Source organism: Scyliorhinus canicula, chromosome 1 (genome assembly GCF_902713615.1).
Source record: "Scyliorhinus canicula chromosome 1, sScyCan1.1, whole genome shotgun sequence".
NCBI lineage: Eukaryota > Metazoa > Chordata > Chondrichthyes > Carcharhiniformes > Scyliorhinidae > Scyliorhinus > Scyliorhinus canicula.
The window spans coordinates 246,347,622-246,373,249 of record NC_052146.1 but is presented as its reverse complement, the minus strand read 5'-3'; the positions used below and the strand labels follow the sequence as shown (position 1 = coordinate 246,373,249).

Below are 25,628 nucleotides of genomic sequence, written 5' to 3'. Positions count from 1 at the left end.
TTTACTATCGAGTACATTATTGAGTAATAGTTGGGCTTTTACTTTATGGTTCATACCAAAATCCCCACAGTTTGCTAATTCTTACAGCTAAACCAATATCAAAGAAAAAGGACAGAATTCTCCATTCCTCCTAATGCCGGGCAGAATTCGCGGACTTCTATGACAGCAAAACTAACGCCACACCTGGACCCATTCAACGACCGTAAAGGAGCTAGCAACAGCGCCACATTGAATGCGCCGCATATACACACTTCACCCTGCGCACCCGCCATCCCAGCAAACAAGATGGTAGCAGATATATTACTTGGAGTAATGTATGTTACTCATAAAGGGGCTGTTTAGCACAGGGCTAATTCGCTGGCTTTGAAAGCAGACCAAGCAGGCCAGCAACACGGTTCGATTCCCGTAACAGCCTCCCCGAACAGGCGCCGGAATGTGGCGACTAGGGGCTTTTCGCAGTAACTTCATTTGAAGCCGACTTGTGACAATAAGTGATTTTCATTTCATTTTCATTTTTCATTTCATTTCTTTATGCTGAGTTGAACTTAACATTGATGATGATGAATACTCGAAGTCGTCCAGTGCTGACTAATAATTTATTGAGTAACTAATCAATTAACTTCTGAGTTTGATTCTTCAATAATTTGACTAGTAGTCAAGATAGAATTAGATTAACTATGAATAATATATTTTACATTCTGAGCTAACTATACTTCTGTTCTCTAGTCACAACACACCCGAAGAGAGCAGGAAAACAGATTGAGCTTGTATTTATAGTGTTATCCTCTAGAGATCATCTGACTGTACTGACTACATGTTAACCCTTTATATAGAGATCACTACAGCAGCGAGGAGAGCAGTACTCTTTTTCATGGATGCAAAGCCTGAGAGCCTGCTAGACAGCATGGAGGAAAAGCGACTCTGTACCCCGAGCTGGGAACAAGGCTGGCAGCCGTCGCCATTTGCCAGGCCTGTATGCAGGTGGCAGAGGTGGGCAGCGCCCTGGGGAACACTGCCCGGACCGGCCAATAGGGTGGCCAGAGTGATTAGGGGGCATTGTGCCCGAGCACCAACCCACGTCCCAAACCTAACCCTACCCCCCCCCAACTCAGAGGGCGGCTGAACCCCCATCGTGCACCACATCCTGGCACTCATACCAGCTGCCGTAGCTGGGTGTCTTGGCCTCTGTAGCCACCAGCCCACCCCTCTGCTTTGGACAGTCTAACTCAGTCCGCTTTCTGGTTTACACCCCCCCCCCCCCCCCCCCCCCCCCCCCGCGCCCCCACATCACACTGCCTCCCAGGAGAAGGCTGGCCATAACTGTCGGGAGCAGGAAAAGACTAAAGGGGGACAGCCGGCCCCTCACAGCAGCAGAGCAGAGGACCATGGACGTGGTCAGTGGGCCTGAAGAAAGGGCAGTCGCTGGGGCAGAGGTCGGCATCGGGCGAGAAAGTGAGACGCCGCTGAGTTGCAGTGTCCCATGGATCATGTGTCACCCCCTCCCCCTGCAACCACCCCCACACTACTCTCACACCCAGAACACTCTCATACCCATCCTCGCACCCATACCATCCCCACACCACCCCCGCTCCAGCACCATCCCTACTCCCCCATCACAAACACACCCTCCTCCCTACTCCCCAAACACATCCTCACCATCTCCAATCCCCCTGGCCCGCAGTCTAATCGTGCATCTTGTTTTGTGTCTTTCAGGACCTTCTCATGATGGGGTGGGCCCTTCTGGAATCCCAGCCGCAGCCATAACTAGAACCCCAGGTGCTGACCAGTGACGAGGACGACACCAACACGGACGGGAGCTGTTGTCCCGAATCCCACGGCACCCTGGGGCTCGAGTCCGCAGATGACACCGATTTTTCATCACAGCTGTCTCCAGCACCCTCCACTATCCCAAAGACACTCACCTCGGTTGAGCATGTTAGCACACCGCACACATGCTCCGGTACAGCATGTGGAGGTAGGAACTCCCGAGGGGGTGGACGGTCGGAGGGTGGGCCGACCCGACCCCAGGGACTAGCTTATTTCCAAATTGGTTTTGGGCTTCTTGAACGGACGGTCCCATGGTTTGTGAAAATGCTGTCGCAGAGCCAGGGACTGCATGAGGGGTTGTTGGTGAGAATCCAGCACCTGGCTGCATCACAGCCTGGTATGACAACTGCCCGACCCAAGACCGTAGGAAACTACAGAGAGTCGTGAACACATCCAAGTCCATCATGTGAACCTGCCTACCATCCATTGACTCTGTCTACACCTCCTGCAGGAGATACAAAAGTCCAAGAACACACAGTGACAGGTTCAAAAACAGCTTTTTCCCCGCAGTTACCAGACTCCTGAATGACCCTCTTATAGACTGAACTGATCTCTGCACCCATCTTCTCCACTGGGGCAGCAGGGTAGCATGGTGGTTAGCATAAATGCTTCACAGCTCCAGGGTCCCAGGTTCGATTCCCGGCTGGGTCACTGTCTGTGCGGAGTCTGCACGTCCTCCCCGTGTCTGCGTGGGTTTCCTCCGGGTGCTCCGGTTTCCTCCCACAGTCTAAAGATGTGCGGGTTAGGTGGATTGGCCATGCTAAATTGCCCGTAGTGTCCTAATAAAAGTAAGGTTAAGGGGGGTGTTGTTGGGTTACGGGTATAGGGTGGATACGTGGGTTTGAGTAGGGTGATCATTGCTCGGCACAACATCGAGGGCCGAAGGGCCTGTTCTGTGCTGTACTGTTCTATGTTCTATGGTATTACACTCTGTATCTCCTGTGTATGTATGGAACGATCGGTCTGAACTGTAAACAGAACCCTGGCCTGGATTCCCCGGTCGCCGACGACTAAATTGCGTTCAGCGACCTGCCAGAGAATCCAAATTCCCTCCAAAATCGGGGATGGCGCCGCTTCCGTGATGCGCCACCCCCCCCAAAGCAGCGTATTCGGAAAGTACACCACGCAATGTATCGACGGCCTCAGGCGATGGCCTGAGACCCCTCCCCGATGCTCTGCCCCCGACCAGCCGAGTTCCCGATGGCGTGGGCCTCTCATGGTCTCGCCCACGGTAACCCCGCGTGGCGGCTGCGGACTCAGTCCAGCGCCACCACAGTCAGGGGAGCGAGGGCTGATCCGTAGACAGGGGGGACATTATTTGGGGCTGGGAGCACTGTGGGGGGGGGGGGGGGGGGTTGTGGTCCGGGGGTGCAAACCGGCCGAAGGGGGGAACTATTTCGCGGCCGGGTCCTTGAGTGGCCACTGCCATGAAGCACAGCGCAGTCGCTACAGGCCACCATGCGCATGCGCGGCCACGGACCCGGCAATTCTCTGTGGCGTATCGGCAGCTAGAGCCAGGTGCTCTACGCTGCCACCCTGCTAGCGCCCAGCAAAACGGGGAATCGGTGGCTGTTTTGCATTAGTTCCCACGCCGGCGTGGGGGACACAGCTCCAGATTCGGAGAATCCAGCCCGATACTATTCACTGTACCTCAATTTATTTGACAATAAATTCAAATCCAAATCCAAGGTGCAGCTGGAGGTGTCCAAACGCCTGTGGAAGCAAGAAGTGGTGTTGACCATGAGTGCCACCCAGGCCAACATCGCACAGGTGGAGTCCGCGGTCGAGACTTTTGGGGCGAACGTCAAAAGCCTGGGGCACACTGTCAAGGCGGTGACCGAGGCACAGGACAGGGCTGCCCTCTTTCAGGCATCTATGTGCCAGGGTCACCTGGACATACAAGCCTCCATGCTAGATAAGAGGCATGTGCAAGGTCTCCCATCACAGGTGTAGCATTCAAATGTGAACCATCACTTGGCCCTCTGGGTGCATGTGCCCAAAAACTTAACTTGCCAGAGCACAGCAGGCTTTGGAATCTCTTTTTGTGTTGAATCCAAGATCTTCAATGGTGCTCTGTTTGTGCACAGCATGGGATATGTCCTGCATTGTCCTCTCAATCACTCATGGCCACACACCAGCTGTACATTCGTTGAGTGAAACCCATTTCGGTTTGTGAAGAACAGCAGTCATCTGCAGTGGCTCATAGGGCAATATGCTTCCCGTCGACCACCCCTTGGACGTGGGGCAACTCCGTGATGACGGCGAAGCCCGGTGCCTGGTCATCCTGGTGGGCTTGGTTCATTAAAATGGATGTATTGTGCCTACTAGGCATATAGGGTCACTCTGATGGCACCAAGCTCTGTGAGATACTAGACAGGTCGCCACTCGGTGCCTGGAAGGAGCCCATGTGTGAAACTTGAGGGCGACCGTCATCTTGACGGCTACCGGGAACGAGTGACCTCCGCCATTCCCCCGCAGTGCCAGGTGCGCCATGATCTGGCAGACATGTTGCACTGTCCTCCTGCGCAGCTGGAGTCTTCATTGGCATGCCTGTTCCGGCAGCTCCTCGAATGACTGATGGTGCACATGAGGACCCATGCCGTGTCTCCTTTGCACCTCCTCCACCTCCACCTGCTGGCTGACCGGCTCTCCATCCTCACCAGCTGCCTCCTGTTCCTTTGGGGCAGGTTCTGCTGCTGCAGTTTCCTCCTTCTCGAGCAGCTCCAGCTCGTACAGCTGCAGTGCATACCCCAGGGCTGCGGCAACTAGGAGGAAGGCCAACATTCCTGGTTGTATTCCAATATCCATTAACTGCAGGGGGGGTGAAAAGCCAACATGTTAGCATGGTGCGTACCCCCATGCTCAACCAGATCCAACAGGCTACACGGTGGCCTCGGTTGGCACTGCACTCTCTGCCCCCACATGTCTCTCCCTGGAAGGACCCGGGGGGCGAGTAGCTGGTGACTTAAGTGGCCGAGACACTGGCCATGGCGGTCGGTATGAGTGCCGGCATGTGTTGCAGGGTGAGGGTTCAGCCTCCCTCTGGGTGGGGCAGAGCAGTGGGTGGTGTTACGAGTGGGACGATGGTTGGTGCCAGAGGCACAGTGCTGTCTACTCACCCTGACCACCCTGAGGAGGTCATGCAGTTTTTTCTGGCACTGCTGGCCGGTCCGGACGGTGTTGCCCATGTTGCTGACCATTCCCAGGCCCAGTGAACGGCAGCGGCTGGCAGTCTCCGTCCCATCCTGGGGTACAGGGCCGCTCGCCTCTCCTCAACGGTGTCCAGCAGAGTCTCCTGTTCCGCGTCAGTGATCCTCAGGACCGCACCTCTTGCTGCCATTTTGTTGGCTGCGATGGTGTGTGTGTGTGTGTGTGTGTGTGGAGTGAAGTGTGTATATATGTCAGCCTCCTGGGTTCCAATCAGGCAAATCTCACACCGTATCTAATCGGAATCGATTGTGTTCCACATGGCGCCAGTGCTAGCCCCTTAACAGTCATTGAATCAGTCCAGGTGCAACAGCAGTTTTGTTGCCATAGAACTCCTCGATTCCTACCCCAGCGTCAACACTTCTATCTCCAAAGTAACTATTTAACAAAAAAAATAGACCCAGCCTCGCATGGGACACCTCGCACATACATGACCCACCCCCAGCGGACCCCATTCACCACCTCCATCCTGACCTGACACCCCTCCTGGTCAAACCCGACCTGATCCCACCCGCATCCCGGCCGGGCAAGGACCTCTCTCCCTTTGGTATACCGCCCGCACTCCCTGCAGATTCTCCCACTCCCTTATCCCTCCCCACCTCCCTCCTTCCCTCCGTGCCCCCAGTCTCCCTCGATTGTCTGAACCACTTACCTTTGAAACTTACCTTGTGGCTTTAAATTGACCCTTTAACCATTCCCATTATGACAGCTTGTGTTGTAAAAAGGGGACATTCTTTCTTCCCTGCTTCCCAATAACGCTACCTCAATGCTGGCGGGGTGCGCTTCGCTGCCCCTGTCTCACCCAGTCTGAATGAGGAAGGTTGAGCCAGACAGGGGTTTAGAATTTCAGTGAGGGTAAATCCATTCACATTGGCAATCCGTCAGAGATTGCCGCTCTGAAGAAGGTATGGGCCAATGATGACAAATGCAGGCAGTGATACCTATTACCAGCTTGTTGTACCCTTCCCCCACCTTCACCCCCAGTGGAACTGTCACTTACTCCTGTTTCCCAACCTACCGGGGGAGGTGGTGGTGTAGTGGTATTGTCACTGGACTGCCGATCCAGGGACCTAGAGTAATACTCTGGGGACCTGGGTTCAAATCCCGACCCGGCAGGTGGTGGAAATCAAATACAGTAAATATCTGGAATTTAAAGTCCAACAATTATCATAAAACCATTGTCGATTGTTGTAAAAACCTATCTGGTTCACTTATGTCGTTTAAGGTAGGAAATTTGGAAAACTGGCCGGCATGATTCCAGATCCACAGCAATGTGGTTGACTCTGAAATGTCCCAGCAAGCCACTGTGGCTATCTAAAATGCACCCGCAAGGATAATGGGAATTATGGTCAGGTTGGGACACAATCTGTGTATTGTGCAAAGGGAAACCAGACCTAACTGAAACTCACACCTGCTAAAGGGGATTGAAATGTAGCAACAGCAGCAGATTCAGGGGTGCTTATTTATCTTATATGGGAGTGCATATGTGCCTTGGACAATAGCAGCTAGGACCTGCCCAAGCCATCGTAGTACCCGCCCCTAATTGGCCAGAATCGATTAGGGTGACTCTATCAATCCATTGGATCCCAGGTTAGGACCGCCCAAAAGAGCGCAAAAGAGCGGGGGATAAGAAGAACTGGACAAGCAATCCGTCAGAGGTTGCCGCTCTGAAGAAGGTATGGGCCAATGATGACAAATGCAGGCAGTGATACCTATTACCAGCTTGTTGTACCCTTCCCCCACCTTCAGGTCGGGTTTGACCAGGAGGGGTGTCAGGTCAGGATGGAGGTGGTGAATGGGGTCCGCTGGGGGCGGGTCATGTATGAGGGACCGTTCTCTGCTCCAGCCAATTGCAGCATATCGACCAGCCAAGTTCAAGGACCCGCGATCGCTACCTGAAGGACGAGCCGCAGCCGAGACGAAACTGAAGACTTCCAGCCAACACACGTGAGGATCCAGATAAAGGCCTTGTCTAACCTGCACAGAGCCGGTCACTTGGAATTTAAGTAAAGGTCATTTTAGTTGTTAGGTGTAGTTTAATAAGTAGCCGCGTGTGGATTATTACGCATAGCACCAAGCCTGTGTCTCATAATAAATTATAATTGAACTAACATACTGGCTGTGTGGTCATTTTTCCAATACAAGAAACGTATTTGCGTCTTGTGGTTCAGGTAAAAGAGCAACACCACTCAGGTGCATCAAACTGCTACAAAGTCATTGAAGAGGAAAGAAACTGGATGGACCACTTGGCATAGATCTATGAACTGGAAACAACAAACCCAGCCCTGTCGACTCTACAAAATCCTTCCTGTTTATTCCCCTTTTCCCCTTTCTTTTATTTTGCTGTTACATTTTTGATCTATGGATGATTATTGGATATGTCACTTTAAGGCAAGCAGCCTTAAAATTAATTCAAGCAGACGAATCCAGACATTACAGGAGAGATACTTTTGCTATTCTGTGCAGGTTTAAACAGAAGCTGCAGACTTTTCAGCACCAGAGAGAGAGCGATGGGGTTGGGACTCAGTTTAATTGATTGGCTGGTGGCCAATAAATTGGCCCAAAAGGCTGTTCTCTGCCTGGTAATGGGGGTGATCGATCCAATACCAGTTGAATGCTTTTCAGAGCCTAAAGGAGTTTCAGGTTTGATTCTGGCAGCACAGAGGCGAGAGTGTGCTATCCCTCTCCTCAGAAAAGCTGCTGTGAGTGATGTACATAGTACATACATAGAATATACAGTGCAGAAGGAGGTCCTTCAGCCTATCGAGTCTGCACCGACCCACTTAAGCCCTCACTTCCACCCTATCCCCGTAGCCCAATAACCCCTCCTAAACGTTTTGGTCACTAAGGGCAATTTATCATGGATAATCCACCTAACCTGCATGTCTTTGGACTGTGGGAGGAAACCGGAGCACCCGGAGGAAACCCATGCAGACATGGGGAGAATGTCAAGACTCTGCACAGACAGTCACCCAGCGGGGAATCGAACCTGGGACCCTGACGCTGTGAAGCCACAGTACTATCCACTTGTGCTACCGTGCTGCCCGTATTTCTGAAATTAGAGCAAAGCTATTACAGGCTGTGAAAACAAAGGCCAGAACCTGCTCTCTCTCTCTCCAGAAAAGCTGTGAGGACAATATTTTGGAAATTACAGAGAACCTGAATGAATGAATCAACAGAGAGGACCATTATAGGCTGCAAACGGAGACTTTAACCTGCAAGCTCGCTGTAAAGAAATATGTGCTGAAAAACCATCATCTGAAACAAAGACTCTTTTTGTCTTTTACTTATGATTTTAAATCCTTTCCTCCTCTCTGTGTTTTCTGGTCCTGTATGTGTGTGTAGAGGGTGTGAACAAGTTAAAGTGGCGACTTGGGAATTAAATAATAGTTAACCAGTTGTATTTGCTGCATATTTCATTATAGTTTTTGTTATAAATGAACAGTAATTGTGTTTACATTTACAAACCCAGTGACTGTAATTATTGTACAGCCAAGGGCCAAAGACTTGGGGTATTGTTGATTAATTAATTTCTGTTATGACTCCCGCCCACGTGGGACTGGAATTGACCATACACTCGCCAAGGGTGCCGTAACAACGCTCACACACAATAGATCCCGAGTGGGTCACATGCCCTGTAAAAGACTTCCCCTGAAAAGGGGTCATTCTACCACAATCCACCTCCCACCTCCCACATGCTGGACAGTGAACCCACTACCCTCTCCTACACCCCAGATCATGATCCTCCTTTCCCTCCAACATGCCGGACAGCACTCGCCCCCTTCCAGGCCCTGGACTGTGATCCATCTTCCATCTCCCAGCGCTGGACAGTGAACCCCATTTCCCCTCCCACACCTCAGACAGCGCTCAGCCTTCCCACTCCCCTGACAGTGATTCCGCTAACTCCTTCCAAAGTCTGCACAGTGATTCCCCTGCCCTCTCCCAAATGCAGGACAGTGCTCACCCCCTCCCACACCCAGGTCCATGCTTTCCTACCCCCTCCCACAAGGCACTGCGTACACCTGCATCCTGCATAGAGGTCACCACCATCCTCATAAACAGTTCTCAACACCTCCCACACTCAAGACTGTTCTCACCCCCCTCCCAGCTCATGAGTGCCCCCTGAACTGTGCCGACCCTCAGCCACACGCCTCTCACAACTCACCTTCTGAAACCCCTGGCTACTTCTGCTGATGTTGGAAGAGCCAGTATAGAAATAATAATAATAATCTTTATTAGTGTCACAAATAGGCTTACATTAACACTGCAATGAAGTTATTGCGAAAATCCCCTAGTTGCCACATTCTGGCGCCTGTTCGGGTACACAGAATGTCCAGTTCACCTAACAGCACGTCTTTCGGGACTTGTGGGAGGAAACCGGAGCACCTGGAGGAAACCTACACAGACACGGGGAGAATGTGCAGACTCCGCACAGACAATGATCCAAGTCGGGGATCGAACCCAGGTGGGGAGGGGATATTGGTTGAGTATGTTCATGTTTTTGTTGGGGGAGGGTGAGAGGAAATGAACACTGGCCAGGATTTTACTGCCCTACTTTGGCCTTCTGCCTGCAGCGGGATGCACTGAGCCATTTAAATCTCCAGTTAGTTCAGCGGGACCATAATATCCCACCAGGAGAGAGGGGCCATTAAATCCAGCCCATTACTGGGATGTGAGACGGGGAGTGAACACCATTAGGAGGCTGAGGAAGGTGGCTGAACATTGTCAAGAAGGAGTGAGGGTGGCGAACAATTTCAGGGGTGAGAGATGGAGTAAGCACTGTTGGGGAGTGAGAGGAGGTACATTGTCAGGGTTAGCACTGTCACTGAGGGGAGGTTGAGCGGAGCTGGGGTCGATAGCGCCATTTAAAACAGTGTAAGTCAATGAACTTAAGATGGAACTTAAGGGGCATGTCTTCAGTTCATGGCAATGAAAGGGCGAGTGGTTACATTGGAATTATGTCTGACAATTTGCTTCCCAATTGTCTTCATCCCTGCTGGAGCCGTCATCAGAAGCTGCAAAGCCTCCAGCGGGCAAGATTAAATTGGCAGATTAAATCACAGTCAGTCATTTTAAATACTGACCAGGAATTCTGGCCAATGCTATAGGCTATATCTCAAAGTTATTCAGAGATGATACACCAGTTTACATATGTGTAACAGAAATGCATTCAAATGCTTTAAAATGTCTACTCACTCGTGCTTTGTGCATTGTTTATTTTGAGTCCACACCCAGGCTTAACTAATCGAGCATAGTGAACATCATCAGTAAACAGACTCACAATCAAACAAAGAACAGTTGAATACTCCACTCATTTTCCTCCAGGTTGGGCTAAACACAGTTGCTGAAGGCCTAACTTTCTGCCAATGCCTCCAGTGGGAGACGTGCTGCCATACTTTGGGCACTTCTATCTTTTTAAAATGTGCCTCTTCTGGTGTTGCAGTGATGGCCACCTGCAGCACCAGCAGGATTTCCTTCCCTCACACTGATGAACTCCCCTTGGTGGCAGGAAAGCACCGGAAGCCTGTCCGACATACAGGGAAAACTCCATTTCAGCAAAATGGGTTGGATATTGGGACAGATTCAAAAGTTGAGGCAAAAGTCCACTTCAAAGAGAAAGTTTATTCTTATATTTTATCCATGGAATTTTCGCAAGCCTTCTTCTAAATCCACTCTTTCCTGTTGTGCACAAGCCACTGCTACAGATAAAATGCCAGGCCAGCACAATTACATTTATTTATGTCAAAATAGGTTTCAATCTGGAATGCCAACATATTTTTCAATGTATTTATATGTACAGTCATGATTAAAATTCAAGTTGTGTTTTTTTTCTGAACAGCATATTTTAACTTACTGATTGCAGCAGAATGTCGATTAAAGTATTAAAGTTCCCTCATTCCTCTCCCATCTACTTCATTTAGTAGAACAAACTTTTATCACTTGGGGACAGGCAGCTTCTCATTATTAAATTACTGGAATAGCTTTCTTTTCTCCAGAAATACTTCCATACTTTTTGACAGGATTCCCTGCTGACTGAGCACTGCCATATCTCAACTTGCATATGTTGATTTTACAAATTTTATATTCAGTCTGATTCAGATTTTGAAGGCTTCCTCTTCATTAATCAATGAAACATTTTCAGAATATTAAGTTATTTTATTTTCTGCAGCATTCCTAGACATCTGACACTTGGTCCAGGATTGTGATAACCACATGGGAGGGAATTTTCTATTCCAGGATCGGGACTCAACCGTCGCACCATTTCCAGGATGGACACTAAACAGCAACACAATTCCATTGTGATTTCAATTGAAAAGGTACTTCATTGACCTCGAGTCACGTCAGCCGTCCAGTTAGCAGCAATGGCCACAGGAAAGATGTGGGACATAGGAGGCAATGGGTCCGATTTAAAGGTGAGCGGCAGCAATTCGCGTAATTGCTGTTTGTTTCAACAATGGAAGGTGAGCCATAGGCAGTGGGTAAGGAGCACCCCATCACAGGGAAGCCCCCACATTTCTTTGATGCCTCACTTGAATCACTGCTGGAGGGCGTGATGCCCCAAATAAATATCAAGTTCCCTGTCAGACCGGAGGCAGTAGCGAAGTGGTATTGTCACTGGACTAGTAAACCAGAGGCCCAGAGCAATGTTCTGGGGACCCAGGTTCAAATCCCACCACTGCAGTTGGTGAAATTTGAATTCAGTAAAAATCTGGAATTAAAAAGTCTAATGAATGTCATAAAACCCATCTGGTTCACTAACGTCCTTTGGGGAAGGAAATCTGTCGTCCTTACCTGGTCTGCCCCACATTTGACTCCAGATCCACAGTAATGGCTGAGGTGGCTCCTGAGGCCAACAGAGGAAGAGTAGTGTGGAGAAACTGGATCGTGTAGACGAAATGTTTAATGACCTGCTAAAGTCTGGCAATGTGAGATAGACCCAGGTGGCTAAAACACCACAGTTTTCACACCGACATGGGGACTTAGTCTCCAAAACAGAGAATCCAGCCCACTCAGTTAGGAATTCTCCCTCTGTGTACCTGAACAGGCACCGGAATTTGGCGACTAAGGGCTTTTCACAGTAACTTCATTGCAGTGTTAATGTAAGCCTACTTGTGACAATAAAGATTATTGTTATTATAAGTGCGGAGAATTCTCCACACAATAGCCTGTGACTTTACCTTCAAGGCAGGCAGTGGGTGTTGGGGAAAATTTCAGGCTCGGCCCACCCACCTCGGGAGAAAATGCCCACAAGGATGGAATTTTCATGGTGGGGTCATGAGGGTGCAGGCTGCAGTGGACCAGCCAACCCAGAAGCAGCCATAGGGGTAACTGGGCGTGGAGGACAGCTATTTAAAAGGCCCACATTGGTGCTGTAGGCTTTTGTCCCAGTTAAACTAGAAAAAAAGAGGCCTTTCAGCCCTCACCCCTCACATCCCTTCAAGACCCTACACTCCCCCTATGCCACCAACTCACCCCAAAGGTCCTTGATGCCCTTATGTCAAGCTATGCCCCCCCATATACACCCTATGCCCTCTCATGCATCCATGCCAAGCTATGCCTCCACCCACCCACTATGGTTCCTCAGGCCCCCATGCCAAGCTATGGCACTTCCATGCCCATTTACAGACTAAACACTTCATTGAAGCAATGAACCACATAGCGACAGTAAGATGTTATAAGGGGGCGAGGCAGGCGGTGTGAGAATCTTTTGCGGAGACTCAGTTAGATTTGGAGTTGTACTGTGGGCATAACAGAAATGAGGGACAATGTACCAAATAATGTGGTAAAACAACAGGCAAATTTTTTTACCCACTAGCCGTGGCCGCAAATGCCATTATGGGCACTAACTCTTGCAAGAGCGCTATAACAGGATGCGCAGCGGTGAGGTCTCAGTTAGAGGTTGGTGAAGTAATCAGGGATGTGAACCTGAATATCATGGATTTGATTGATTTAAATATTCAAAGGCGGCTTAACACTGTTGCTTCTGGACCCATCAGATGCATCCCCCCCCCCCACCCCTTGGTCATGTGACGTAATACTGGCAGAAATCACTTCTGGTTTCAAAAAATGGAAACCAGTTGATATGGCCATTCTGGGGTCTCTGAGGTAGTATAGCCCTCAGGTGGTGAGGGACATGACCGGGCAGTGCCCAACACAGCCCCCTGGCAGCCTGGCAGGGTTTCAGTGGGCTGTGTCCAGTTAGCTGGCCCTTAACAAGCTGACAACGATCCTGTTAATAACTGTAACTAGCCATTTATGCGTTTTGGTCACGTTACATTTTCCCGCTCTCTTCAGAGCTTTTAGCGTTTTGGTTTTGCATCAGAAAACCGACATACTGACTCGAGTATGCTTTTCCAGATGCTTCCTAAGATAGTTACATTCAATGAAGGTGTGAGCCATTGTTTTTAGCTTGTATAAGTGTTTGGAAGTTTATGTCGTTTTCAGTTGAATTTTAACTTGTGATGAATGTAGGAATTTCAGATAGATATGGCTGGATTCTCCATCTGGGAGAGGGTAGGCGGGATTCTCTGCTTGCTGACACCGATTTCGTAATGGGCGGTTGGGCGGAGAATCCCTTTTTATGACCAAATCGTGGGCGGCGCCTGTTTTCAGATGTTCCGCCCCCTCAAAAACGGCATCATCGAAGAGCACGCCGCATGCCGTTGGGATGGCCTCAGAATGTTACCCGAAGGTGGCCCTCCCCCGATGATCCGATCACGATGGGCTGAGTTCCCGATGTTGCAGTTCACTTGAGCTCTCAGTTTTCGTGAACCCCCGGCGTGGCGGCTGCGGACTGTGTCCAGCAGGGCAGAGCCGTGCCACTGGCCTGAGCGAGCTTCGGAGAGGGCTGGGGGTACTGGTGGGGGATGGTCCCGGGGTGTCGAAGGGTGTCCAGGGGGGCAGATTTTGGCAGGCCAGGTCCACGCGCAACGGCGCCATGTTGTACGGCGTGACCTCTGCAGGTCGTTGCCCTGTACATGTGCGGCTATGGACTCGGCAATTCTCTGCCTGTTTATTTCGTAAAGACCACGTGTTTTACGTGGCATGGATGCTAGCCTCTCAACGGTCGGAGGGTCAATGCTGGGGCCTCGCCAATTTTTTCATCGTAGAACAAGGGCCAGGATTCTCCCCTACCCGGCGGGGCGGGGGGTCCTGGCGTGTTGGAGTGGCGTGAACCATTCCGGCGTCGGGCCGCACAGGGCTAAATTGCTGGCTTTGAAAGCAGACCAAGGCAGACCAGGCGCCGGAATGTGGCGACTAGGGGCTTTTCACAGTAACTTCATTTGAAGCTTACTTGTGACAATAAGCGATTTTCATTTCATTTCATTTCATTTCAGGTGCGGAGACTGCCAAGCCCTTACATTGAGGGGCTAGGCCCGCGCCGGAGTGGGTCCCGCTCCGCCGGCTGGCGTGAACGGCCTTTCGGCCAAAAGGACTTCGCCGGCTGGCGTAAGTCCGCGCATGCGCGGGAGCATCAGTGTCTGCTGACGTCATCCCGGTGCATGCGCAGGGGAAGGGGTCTCTTCCGCTTCTGCCATGGTGAAGACCATGGCAAAAGGGGAAGAAAAAGAGTGCCCCCACGGCACAGGCCCACCCGCCGATCGGTGGGCCCCGATCGTGGGCCAGGCCACGGTGGGGGCACCCCCCAGGTTCAGATCACCCCGCGCCCCCATCAGGATCCCGGCGCCCGCCCGCGCCGCCAATCCCACCGGTCAGGTAGGTTTTTTGATTCCCGCCGGCAGGAGAGACTTGACAGCAGCGGGACTTCGGCCCATTGCGGACCGGAGAACCGCCGCGGGGGGCCCGCCGACCGGCACGGCGCGATTCCCGCCCCCGCCGAATCTCGGGGGGCAGAGAATTCGGGACACGGCGGGGGCAGGATTTACGCTGGCCCAGGGCGGGGGGTCGGAGAATCCCACCCAAGACACTTCCTCCGGACATAGCCTCAAAATCAGAGAATCCTGCCCTTTATTCCACCACCGGGTCTGAATTGAAACGGGTTAACGATTGCCCTGGGAGCACAAATCAGCAAGCAATTCAGTATTCCATGCCAGCCAATTTAGGCATGGCATGGAATACGAGGGATTCCCAGGGAATCCCGCTGTTGGGCTGCCACCTTGAGCGGGCAGCGAGATAGTGAGGTCCAGCGACCGAAGACCCCCCCCCCCCCCCGGGTGCCACAATTCAGCCTCAAACCCACCCCCCACCCCACAGCAGACCCCCTCCTCCAGATTGCTGGGTGCTGCCCCCTACCCCCCAAATACAGGGGTGACCCGACCACCGCCCCGGTACCCTTGCAATAGGAGCACACACCACAGTGCCCCCTGTATTAGAGGGGCCACCCACAGGGATCCTGTAATAAGGAACCCCCCATCATAAGGAACCCTGCAATAGGAGGACTACCCACTGGAACCCCTCCAATTGGGGGATCCCCCAGAGGGACCCCTATAATGGGGGACCCAGCCAGAGGGGCCCCTGTGGTAGAGGAACACTCAGAGAGCCCCCCCCCCCCACATGGGTCCCCTCAATGTGGAGAACCCCAAGAAAGATGTCTGTAATAGGGGAACCCCTTTAATAGGGGGACCCCAGTAATAGAGGGATCTCTCAGAGAGACCCCTGAAATACTGGGACTTCTCACAGGCACCCTGTAATAGGGAGACCCCCCACAAGGACCCCTGAAATAGGGGGACACCCACAGGGTCCCCTGTAATAGAAGGACTCCAACAGAGTCCTCTTGCCTAAAGGGGCCCCCACAGACCACCCCCCAGAAAACCCCCTCTGCAGAAATGAGACCCCTGACTGGAAGCTAAAGAGCAGTCAAGACAGAGACAGTGAGAAGAATTATAGCTGTGACACTTAGCTTGCAGTGCCACATGTCCATTTCTGGAAGGAGAACAGCGGTGACCTGTGACCCACAGATCCATTGGCTTTAAGCCTTTAATAATTTTCTGGTCGTGGTCTGTGATTGACAGCTTCTACAAACCACCTGCAGCATTGATTCATTCATCTCCCTTCATGGTTCAGTGTCCAAAGTGGTGAACCCCTAATGTTTGTAAACATTGACCACATCAAAGAGAGGGAAGTGCATTCCAAGGAATAAGTGTGTTCCAATCACTCAAGTGTGTGTTTCATATTTTTTTTTGGTGGCCATGTTGTGATCTGCTCCACCCAGGCTAGCTCCCCTGAAGCTTTTGGTTTGGGCCTTCTTTTTTGTCAATTTATGAAGCACTTTTGTTAAAAAAGTGGTAAAGTGATTTCATTTTTCTTCACGGTGATATGTCAGGTACACAAAAAAAATCGCGTAGGGCGATGGTTGAAGTGTGGGGTCTGCAGTGCTGATAAAAACAAAATGGCAGATGAAGGGACATCAACATTGTCATCTTCCCCATTATCAGTAGAAAAACTGATGGGAACAATTAAGGACCAATGTTTGGAGCATCGACGGGAAAAGCAAAAGGATTGCTCAAAGGCCATCGAGGGAGCAGTAGGCCCATTTCGTAATACAATACAGCAAATGGACATACTTTTGGAATCACAAGAGACAATAATTCAAGGTGTGCAACGAGCAGTCTCTGACCATAATGACTGAATTATGGAACTAGAAGCAGAGGTTTCATTATTGGGATCGGACTACAAAGAATTAAAAATGAGGGTGGACAATCTAGGAAATCGGTCCAGAAGACAAAATCTAAGAATTGTGGGCCTGCCAGATTGGGTGGAAAGAAACAATCTAACCACTATGTCCCAAAGATTTTGGTAAAACTAGTGAATGCGGGGTCTGTAAAAAGGTCCTGAAAATGGACCGAGCACACAGATTGCTGAGGCAGAAGCCGAGAACTTGGGAACCAGCAAGAGTGGTTATTGTAATGATGCACCGTTTCCAAGTGAAGGAACAGATCCTGAGATGGGTGAGGATGACAAAAGATCATGCATGGGAAGTGCACTCAGACTGCATGGACCAGCTGGCAGATGTGCTCGCGGACATCTTTAACTGCCCCTACTCCGCTCCGAGGTCCTCACCTACTTCAAGAAGACCACCATCATACCGGTGCCTAGAAGAACCAGGCCTCAATGACGACCGTCCGGTGGCCCTAACATCAGTCATAATGAAGTGCTTCGAGAGGTTGCTCATAGAACATAGAACATAGAACAGTACAGCACAGAACAGGCCCTTCGGCCCTCGATGTTGTGCCGAGGCTTGTCATGAAGCGCATCAACTCCATACTCCCAGAATGCCTTGATCCACTGCAATTCACATACCGCCGCAACCAGCCCACAGCAGATACCATCTCCCTGGCCCTACACTCATCCCCAGAACATCTCGGCAACAAGGACTCCTACATCAGATTCCTTTTTATCGACTTCAGCTCCGCCTTCAACACCATAATCCTAGCCAAGCTCATATCAAAGCTCTAAAACCTAGGACTTGGCTCCTTACTCCTAGTGTAGTACTACTCAGTAGAGAAGATGTGTGCAGAGATCCGTTCATTCCATAAGAGGGTCATTCAGGTGTCTGGTAACAGTGGGGAAGAAGCTGATTTTGAAACTGCTAGTGTGTGTTCTCAGACTTTTGTATCTCCTGCCCGATGGAAGCGGTTGTAATAGAGAATAACCTGGGTGGGAGGGGTCTTTGATTATACTGCCCGTTTTCCCAAGGCAGTGGGAGGTGTAGACAGAGTCAATGGATGTGAAATGGATTTTTTTTCTTTTTAGTCAACAAGTTTGGATATTTATTAGTTTTAAGTTGTTACAAAACCAAAACAGTTATCACCCAAGTGAAAAGGGCGTTTACAAATACATTAAGATTCCACCATTCCTCATCCTTTCCTTCTGAATTTCTTTCTGTGCATTTTAATCAATATCCAGTCCCTCATCAATTCACATATTTGGCTAGTAACAAAAACAAATGTTTTGGTGATGTCAGTCTCAACTGGGCTTGCTGAATCAGAGTGGCCAATGGTGATATTCACTTCTTTAATATTTTACTTGCAGCATTGGCCGTTTTGACAGCAGATTCCTTCTAGGTAACACCTTTGATCATACCTACAGCCACAGTTTGTCTCATGTCACGGACAGCGAAACGACCAAGGGGTGGATATTCAGAGAAGCTCTCCACACACATGGGCTTGGATGGGGTGATATCTACGATGCCTGCATATCCAGACTTAACAAATTTTGGACTAGCTTCCAACTTCTTGCCAGAACGACGATCAATCTTCTCCTTTAAGTGACTAAACTTACAGGCAATGTGGGCAGTATGGCAATCAAGTAGTGGGGAATAGCCAGCAGCAATTTGTCCAGGGTGGTTCAGGATAATAACCTGTGCAACAAAGGAAGATGCTTCAATTAGTGGATCTACTTTGCTGTCACCGGTAACATTACCCCAACGGATATCTTTAACAGAAACGTTCTTCACGTTGAAACCAACAATGTCACCAGGTAAGGCTTCCGAAAGGGCTTCATGATGCATTTCCACGAATTTCACTTCAGTGACAAGATTGGCAGGAGAGAAGTGCACCAACATACCAGGTTTCATAATAGCGGTCTCAACATGACCCACTGGTACTGTACCAATACCACCAATATTGTAGACATCCTGCAAGGGGAGGCAAAGTGGTTTGCTTACAGGGCATTCTGGAGGTAGAATGTAGTCGAGGGCCTCAAAAAGAGTGTTTCCAGTAACCTTACCCTCTTTCCTAGTAATTCCCAACCTTTGAACCAGGACATATTTTCAGTGGTTTCCAGCATATTGTCACCATTCCAACCAGAGATGGGGATAAAAGCTACAGTATTTGGATTGTAGCCTATCTTCTTGATATATGTGGTGACTTCCTTTGTGATTTCCTCATATCGTTTTGCGCTGTACGGTGGCTCAGTAGAGTCCACCTTGTTGATACCAATAATGAGCTGCTTCACACCCAGGGTGTAGGCCAACAGGGCATGCTCTCCAGTTTGTCCATTCTTTGATATACCAGCTTCAAACTCACCCACACCAGCAGCAACAATCAGCACAGCGCAGTCCGCCTGTGATGTCCCAGTAATCATATTCTTGATAAAGTCCCTGTGTCCAGGGGCATCAATGATGGTGATGTAGTACTTTGAAGTTTCAAATTTACAGAGGGAGATGTCTCTGGTAATACCACATTCATGTTCAGCCTTCAGCTTATCCAAGACCCAGGCATATTTGAAGGATCCTTTGCCCATCTCTGCTGTTTCCTTTTCAAATTTCTCAATAATTCTCTTATCAAAATTACAACCAGTGCCCGGGACCCCACGAGAAGCAACCCAGAAATTACAACCAGTGTCCGGGACCCCACGAGAAGCAACCCAGAAATTACAACCAGTGTCCGCGACCCGCCAGACGCAACCCTGAAATCACAACCAGTGTCCGGGACCCTGCCAGATGCACCCACTTACCTTCCACAAGGTCAGACCTCACCCACCGTATCCTGGGACCATTTAGAAGTAGCCACCGACTGAGGAAGCGAGGGAAATGCAGCAGTCTGTAGGTGAGACTGAAGCAACTCGGTTTCAAGACTCCCCTTCCCAGCATCTTCCTGGCAAATATCCAAGCGATCGAAAACAAGATGGATGAACTTAATACTTGACTTACCTCTCAAAGGTAAGTAAGAGACTGCTGTGTGCTCTGTTTCACAGAGACATGGCTCACCCCTGCCACACCAGACTGTGCCATACAAGCTGAAGGCTTCTCAGCTACAGATGCTACCAGGCTTGCTGAGATTTTCCAGCATCTTCTCTTTCATTAGACAACATAGAGTTTTGTTATATGCGGATGATTTATTATTATATATAACTAACCTATTGAAATGCAGGTTAAGATTATGAATATAATGGAAAAATTTGGAACCTTCTCGGGCTCAAATTCGACGAGTGTTTTGCAAAAGAATCGGCGGGTCGGAGGGTTGGTACTGCCCAATCTTTTGCATTATTATTGGGCGGCGAATAATATAATAATAATCTTTTATTGTCACAAGTATGAAGTTACAGTGAAAAGCCGCGAGTCACCACATTCCGGCGCTTGCTCGGCTAAGCTGCTACGGGAATCGAACCCGCGCTGCTGGGCTTGTTCTGCATTGCAAACGAGCTGTCTAGCCCACTGAACGAAGCCAGGCCTTATGAACATGGAAAAATTTGGAACCTTCTCGGGCTCAAATTGAACATAACAAAAAGTGAAATATTTCCAACAAATACCCTGGTAGAGAGACAGACACACAAAGTTGTGTGTGTTTCAATCCCTCCCGATATTAATACCTGAGGCATTCTTCTGTAAGATGGATATAATAATTTTGGATTTTATATGGGCTGGTAAAATGCCAGGAATTCAACGGGTGTTTTGCAAAGGAATCGGCGGGTCGAAGGGTTGGCACTGCCCCATCTTTTGTATTATTATTGGGCGGCGAATAATATAATAATAAACTTTTATTGTCACAAGTATGAAATGACTGTGAAAAGCCCCTAGTCGCCTGTTCGGGTAAGCTGGTACGGGAATTGAACCAGCTGGTATGCGAATTGAACCAATTGAGTATAAATAAGATTTGGAAATGTTGGGGTGTCTTCTGTGAGGTAAAGATTTACACAGAACATATAGTTGTTTAACTGTAAAGATAATTGATTAATAAACACATGGAAAATATAACTAAGGATCTACAATACAGGTGATGGCTCCTAAATGAATTCAGAGAATTCTCTTGGAGCTACTTGTAAGTGCCACTATCTTCTTGTGCATCATACTACCGACTGCCCTGGTATGTTGAGTCACACGATGGATATCTATTGCCACCAGCTGGTTGGAGGTTGCATTACTAACTACATGCAGAACTGTGCACAGACATATCACAGGAAATGCCTGATGCACAGCTTATTGGAGATTCACGACGACATAACCCCGTTGGTCTTCTGAACTTTTATCAGCTGCTCGATGTTGCTTTAACTTCCAGAAGACCGATTTTCTGGATGGTCTCTTGTGTATTATCAGCTTGTTTGGCCTTTTGACACGATGCATCCGGAAGCCCGGTTTTCTTTCTGGTTTCTTTTTACCAGGATGCTTCTTGCTGCATCGTAGTATGCTTTCTGGCCTGTCGGCCACATTGCCGATGCCTTCCTCTACCCTCCACTTTCCTTCCCTTCTTCCTTTTCATGGGAGGAATCTTTTTTCTGTGTTTCTCTTCTTTTTTGCTTTGGTGGCAACCGTCATGCCGCTGGACTGCGTAATGATGATGATCACCATCATCATCTTCTTCTGTGAAGTATAACAGTGCTCGTGGACCCATTTCCAAGTCAGCTGCGAGTCTTGCTGCAGAACCTTCATCCTCTGCAGTCAAGTCTGCAACTTCAGGAGCAGTTTGCACAGCCTCGCACTCAGTGCCTCAGTTGGATCAAAGTCCCCAACGTTGGGTGCTGCTCCTTCATTTTGTGTTTCAGCCCCAATAGGTGGCTCATCCTCACTTTATATGGCGATGTATGGGTCATCTTTTACTGAAGAGCCGGTTTGTTGCTCATCCTCATCTGATAGGATGAGATATGTTTCATCGGTCACTGTAGAACTGCATGCAGATGTATCCATCTGCTCTTCTGGCACATCTCTCGGTGGAGTGGCCTCATGTATTGGGGAGTCTACTGCAGGAACCATTTTGTGTACAGGAGATAATTCACCATATTGCTCTGGAGCCAGTTTCTCCAGATTGGGGATTATTTCTTCAGTTATCAGTCTGTTCGCAGTTGAGTTGCTGTCATCTGATGTGTCTGCTACTACAAGCTCACTTTCAGCCTCTGCATGTGGCATCTTAGAGCTTTCACACTTATCGTTGCGCTCCGCAGACTGGGCGTCCCTTGTGATCACCTCGTCACTGCCGCCAAATAAACTGAATAGACTTTCATAGTCTTCCTCTTCTGGCTCATCCTCTGATTCTTCACTTTCCTCATCATAATCGTAGTCATCGTAATTATCATCCTCGTAATAATGATGATCGCCATCATCATCTTCTTCCGTGAAGTATAACAGTGCTCGTGGAATTATGTGTTAATGCAAGAAGTGACCAATTTCCAAGTCAACTGCGAGTCTTGCTGCTGAACCTTCATCCAGCTCGCCATGCTCTGGAACCTCTGGAGGATTAAAGAAATGGAAGAGTCATTTTGTATTTTTGTAACTGTTCTACCAGTGGCCAATCCCTTATGCTTCTGCTTCATTTTGGTGGTTTTCAAAGGGCAGAACATTTGCACAGCAGCTTCACAGCTCCAGGGTCCCAGGTTTGATTCCTGGCTTGGGTCACTGTCTGTGCGGAGTCTGCACGTTCTCCCCGTATCTGCGTGGGTTTCCTCTGGGTGCTCCCGGTTTCCTCCCACAGTCCAAAGATGTGCAGCTTAGGTGGGTCGGCCATGTTAAATTGCCCTTAGTCGCCAAACAAAAAGGTTAAGTGGGGGTTACTGGGTTATGGGGATAGGGTAGAGACGTGGGCTTGAGTAAGGTGCTCTTTGTAAGGGCCAGTGCAGACATGATGGACCGAATGGCCTCCTTCTGCACTGTAAATTCTATGAAATGTGATGTTTTTTTCATCCTTCCAGTCGATCCGGCTCCCTATGCAGCCTATGAAAATGTTTGACCCATCAGGATGCAACTCCATCTGGTATGTTTTTGTCAGTACCTCGTTTGTGAAATACTCATTTGGCTCGAACTTGAACTCCAAAGTGAAGCTTATTGGCTGTCCAGGATCTGAAAACTTTACGATTACATCTAAAATAGGCTCATCATGCTCCTGTATCATGTCACTGAGCAAATCCTCATTTTTGAAGACTATTAGCCAGAAGTCTGAATTCCCTTTGGCTCTTTAATCTCTTCATCTGGTTTGTCGTCCTCTACTTTAACTTTCGCATGTATCTCATGGTTTAACAGCACCATGATATCTCGCTGCCAGTCACAAGTATCCTCCGCGCAGCACTGCCTGGAACGTAGAGCCGCTCAACTAGGCTCAGTGCCTCACATGTTTCTGCTCTTATGATGGACTCATGTTTCGTGTCCAAAATGGAAATGGTATGATGTGACTTCTGTTGTGTACCCATGCTTCGAGTTCACATACACCCGGCGTCTCAATCTCATTCCCACTCTAGTCCATCGGTAGTCTTGTTCGATTGGCGACTTTCAGTTTAACCCGCAGCCCATGCAAATCGAACAGACTGAGAAGGTTGGCCCTTGCTCCCATGTCGCGCTTGCATTTTATCAATGTTCCATTCAGCATCACTGGAATTGTCCATCTGTCTTCGATGTTATCAGCTTCTTCATCACTATTGTCACAACTGGTCAGTAAGACTTCTTCACTTTTCATAGCCGGACTTACCATATCCTTGGTTGAAATCAGGGGCAAAATTATTCGACCTACCGCAGGGTCGGAGAATTGCCCGGGGCCGGAGTAAATCCTGCCCCCGCCGTGGCCGGAATTCTCCGCCACCCGGGAATTGGCGGGGGCGGGAATCACGCCCCGCCGATCGGTGAGGCCCCTGCGGCGATTCTCCGGCACGTGATGGGCCGAAGTCCTGCCGCTGGGAGGCCTCTCCCGCCGCCGTGGTTTGAACCACCTCTGGTGGCGGCGGCGCGAGCGGGCCCCCGGGATCCTGGGGGGTGCCCCCACGGTGGCCTGGCCCGCGTTCGAGGCCCATCGATCGGCGGGCAGGTCAGTGCCGTGGGGGCACTCTTTTTCTTCCGTTGCCGCCATGGCCTCCACCATGGCGGAGGCGGAAGAGAATCCCCCAGCGCGCATGCGCCGGTGGTGATGCACCGGTGCATGCGTGAACGGGCAAAGGTCTTTTGGCCAGCGCCGGGCGTCAAAGGCCGCTGGAGCCGATTTGGGTGCCAGTCGGTGTGGTGCCAACCGCTCTGGCGCGGGCCTATCCCCTCAATGTGAGGGCTTGGCCTCTAAAGGTGCGGAGAATTCCGCACCTTTGGGGAGGCCCGATGCCGGAGTGGTTGGCGCCATTCTGCCATGCCGGGACCCCCCAGCACCGCCGGGTAGGGGAGAATCCCGCCCCTCATCAGTGAAAAACTGCTCTTCAGGGGACATCTCATCAACTGTGTTGACAGACACTGTTTGGTCCACTGTAGGATGCGAAATACATTGGGCGCGATTCTCCGCTCCCCACGCCGGGTGGGAGAATCACGGGAGGGCCGGGCAACTCATGGCACGCCCCCCTGGCGCCCCCCGCGATTCTCCCACCCCCCCCTCGGAAGAATTGCCGCTTGCCGTTTTGCACGGCGACCGGCGATTCTCTGGCCCGGATGGGCCGAGCGACCTGCCGTTCGCGACCGTTTCATGACGGCGGCAACCACACCTGGTCGCTGCCGTCGTGAACGTGGGTGCCAAAGGCCCGTTTGAAGCTTGTGGTGGGCGGAGAGGGGAGTGAGCACCACGGCCATGCTCGGGAAGGGACTGGCCCGCGATCGGTGCCCACCGATCTCAACGGGACGCACTCTTTCCCCTCCGCCGCCCCGCAGGATCAAGCCGCCACGTCTTGCGGGGCAGCGGTGGGGAAGACGGCAACCGTGCATGCGTGGGTTTGAGCCATCAGCCACCGTCACGTCAGCCGCGCATGCGCGGGTTGGAGCCAGCCAACCTCTGCATGCGTGGCTGACGTCACATAGGCGCCGCCGTCATGTCAGTCTCGGCGCGCCGCCTTGACGCAAGCGTCAAGGCCCGGTGGCCGAGAATAACGGAGCGCCTCTTCTAGCCCCCCGGGTGGGGGTGAATAAGGTGAGAGGAGCGGCCTCCGAGGCCATCGTGAAACTCAGCCGAATTCACAACGGCCTTCCCGATTTTTCCCGGGAGCAGAGATTTCCGCCCATTGTTTCACAAAATGATTTGTATGGCCACACTTGGAACATATTTTTCAAATGCTGGACATTACCATGGCCCATGATGATTACCGCATTGCTGGCACAAGATGGCGGACCCAGTCGGCTGTTTAAAATGGGTGCTCGGACTGAGACCACGTTTTTTTGTGAACTGCGTCACAGTGCTGATGGCGTTGGTGTCTTCTTCTAGATTGGCGGCAAAAGTTTTTAAATTGAGCATACTGATCTGCTGTGCAGCCCGCTCACTTGCATGGCAGAGCTTGGTAGCATTTTCTATTCTCATGTCTTCTTCCCATAATAATCTCTCATGTACTTTGTCATTCGATATCCCAAACACTATCTGGTCATGCATCATCGACCGACTTCAGAGTACTAAAATTGCACGACTGCACCTTCATGCAATATAAAAGTATTGACATGGTTGGGGGATGCTGCGGGATTCCTTAAAATTGAGAAAATTAAGTTTGTTCTTGGTGGTTCAGAAGGGGGTGGTGTTTTGGTCGAGATGGAGCTGTTCTTGTCTCTATTTACAGATCTCTTTGTTGCCGGTTGGTAACGGGGTGAGGGGGAGGGGAGGTGGGAAGAGGGGGGAGGGAAGAGGGGAATGGTTTAATAGAAATAAGGGAAAAAATATTAGATTCAGAGAAAATTGTATTTTCTTTACTTTGGTATTAAATGATAGTATGTATGTTGATGTGTATATCCTGATTTGAATAAAAATACATTTTTTAAA

General features: G+C 50.1%; 1 protein-coding gene across 1 annotated transcript; it reads right to left on the bottom strand.

The window, feature by feature from the left end:
- Window positions 1-17,925: 17,925 nt before the first annotated feature.
- LOC119973116 (elongation factor 1-alpha 1-like) lies at window positions 17,926-19,277 on the bottom strand. Its single transcript, XM_038810695.1, is given in 2 exon segments — window positions 17,926-18,741; window positions 18,744-19,277. Coding segments are annotated over 2 exon segments (1,182 nt in total). The 5' UTR covers window positions 19,240-19,277; the 3' UTR covers window positions 17,926-18,055.
- Between the last annotated feature and the right edge of the window lie 6,351 nt (window positions 19,278-25,628).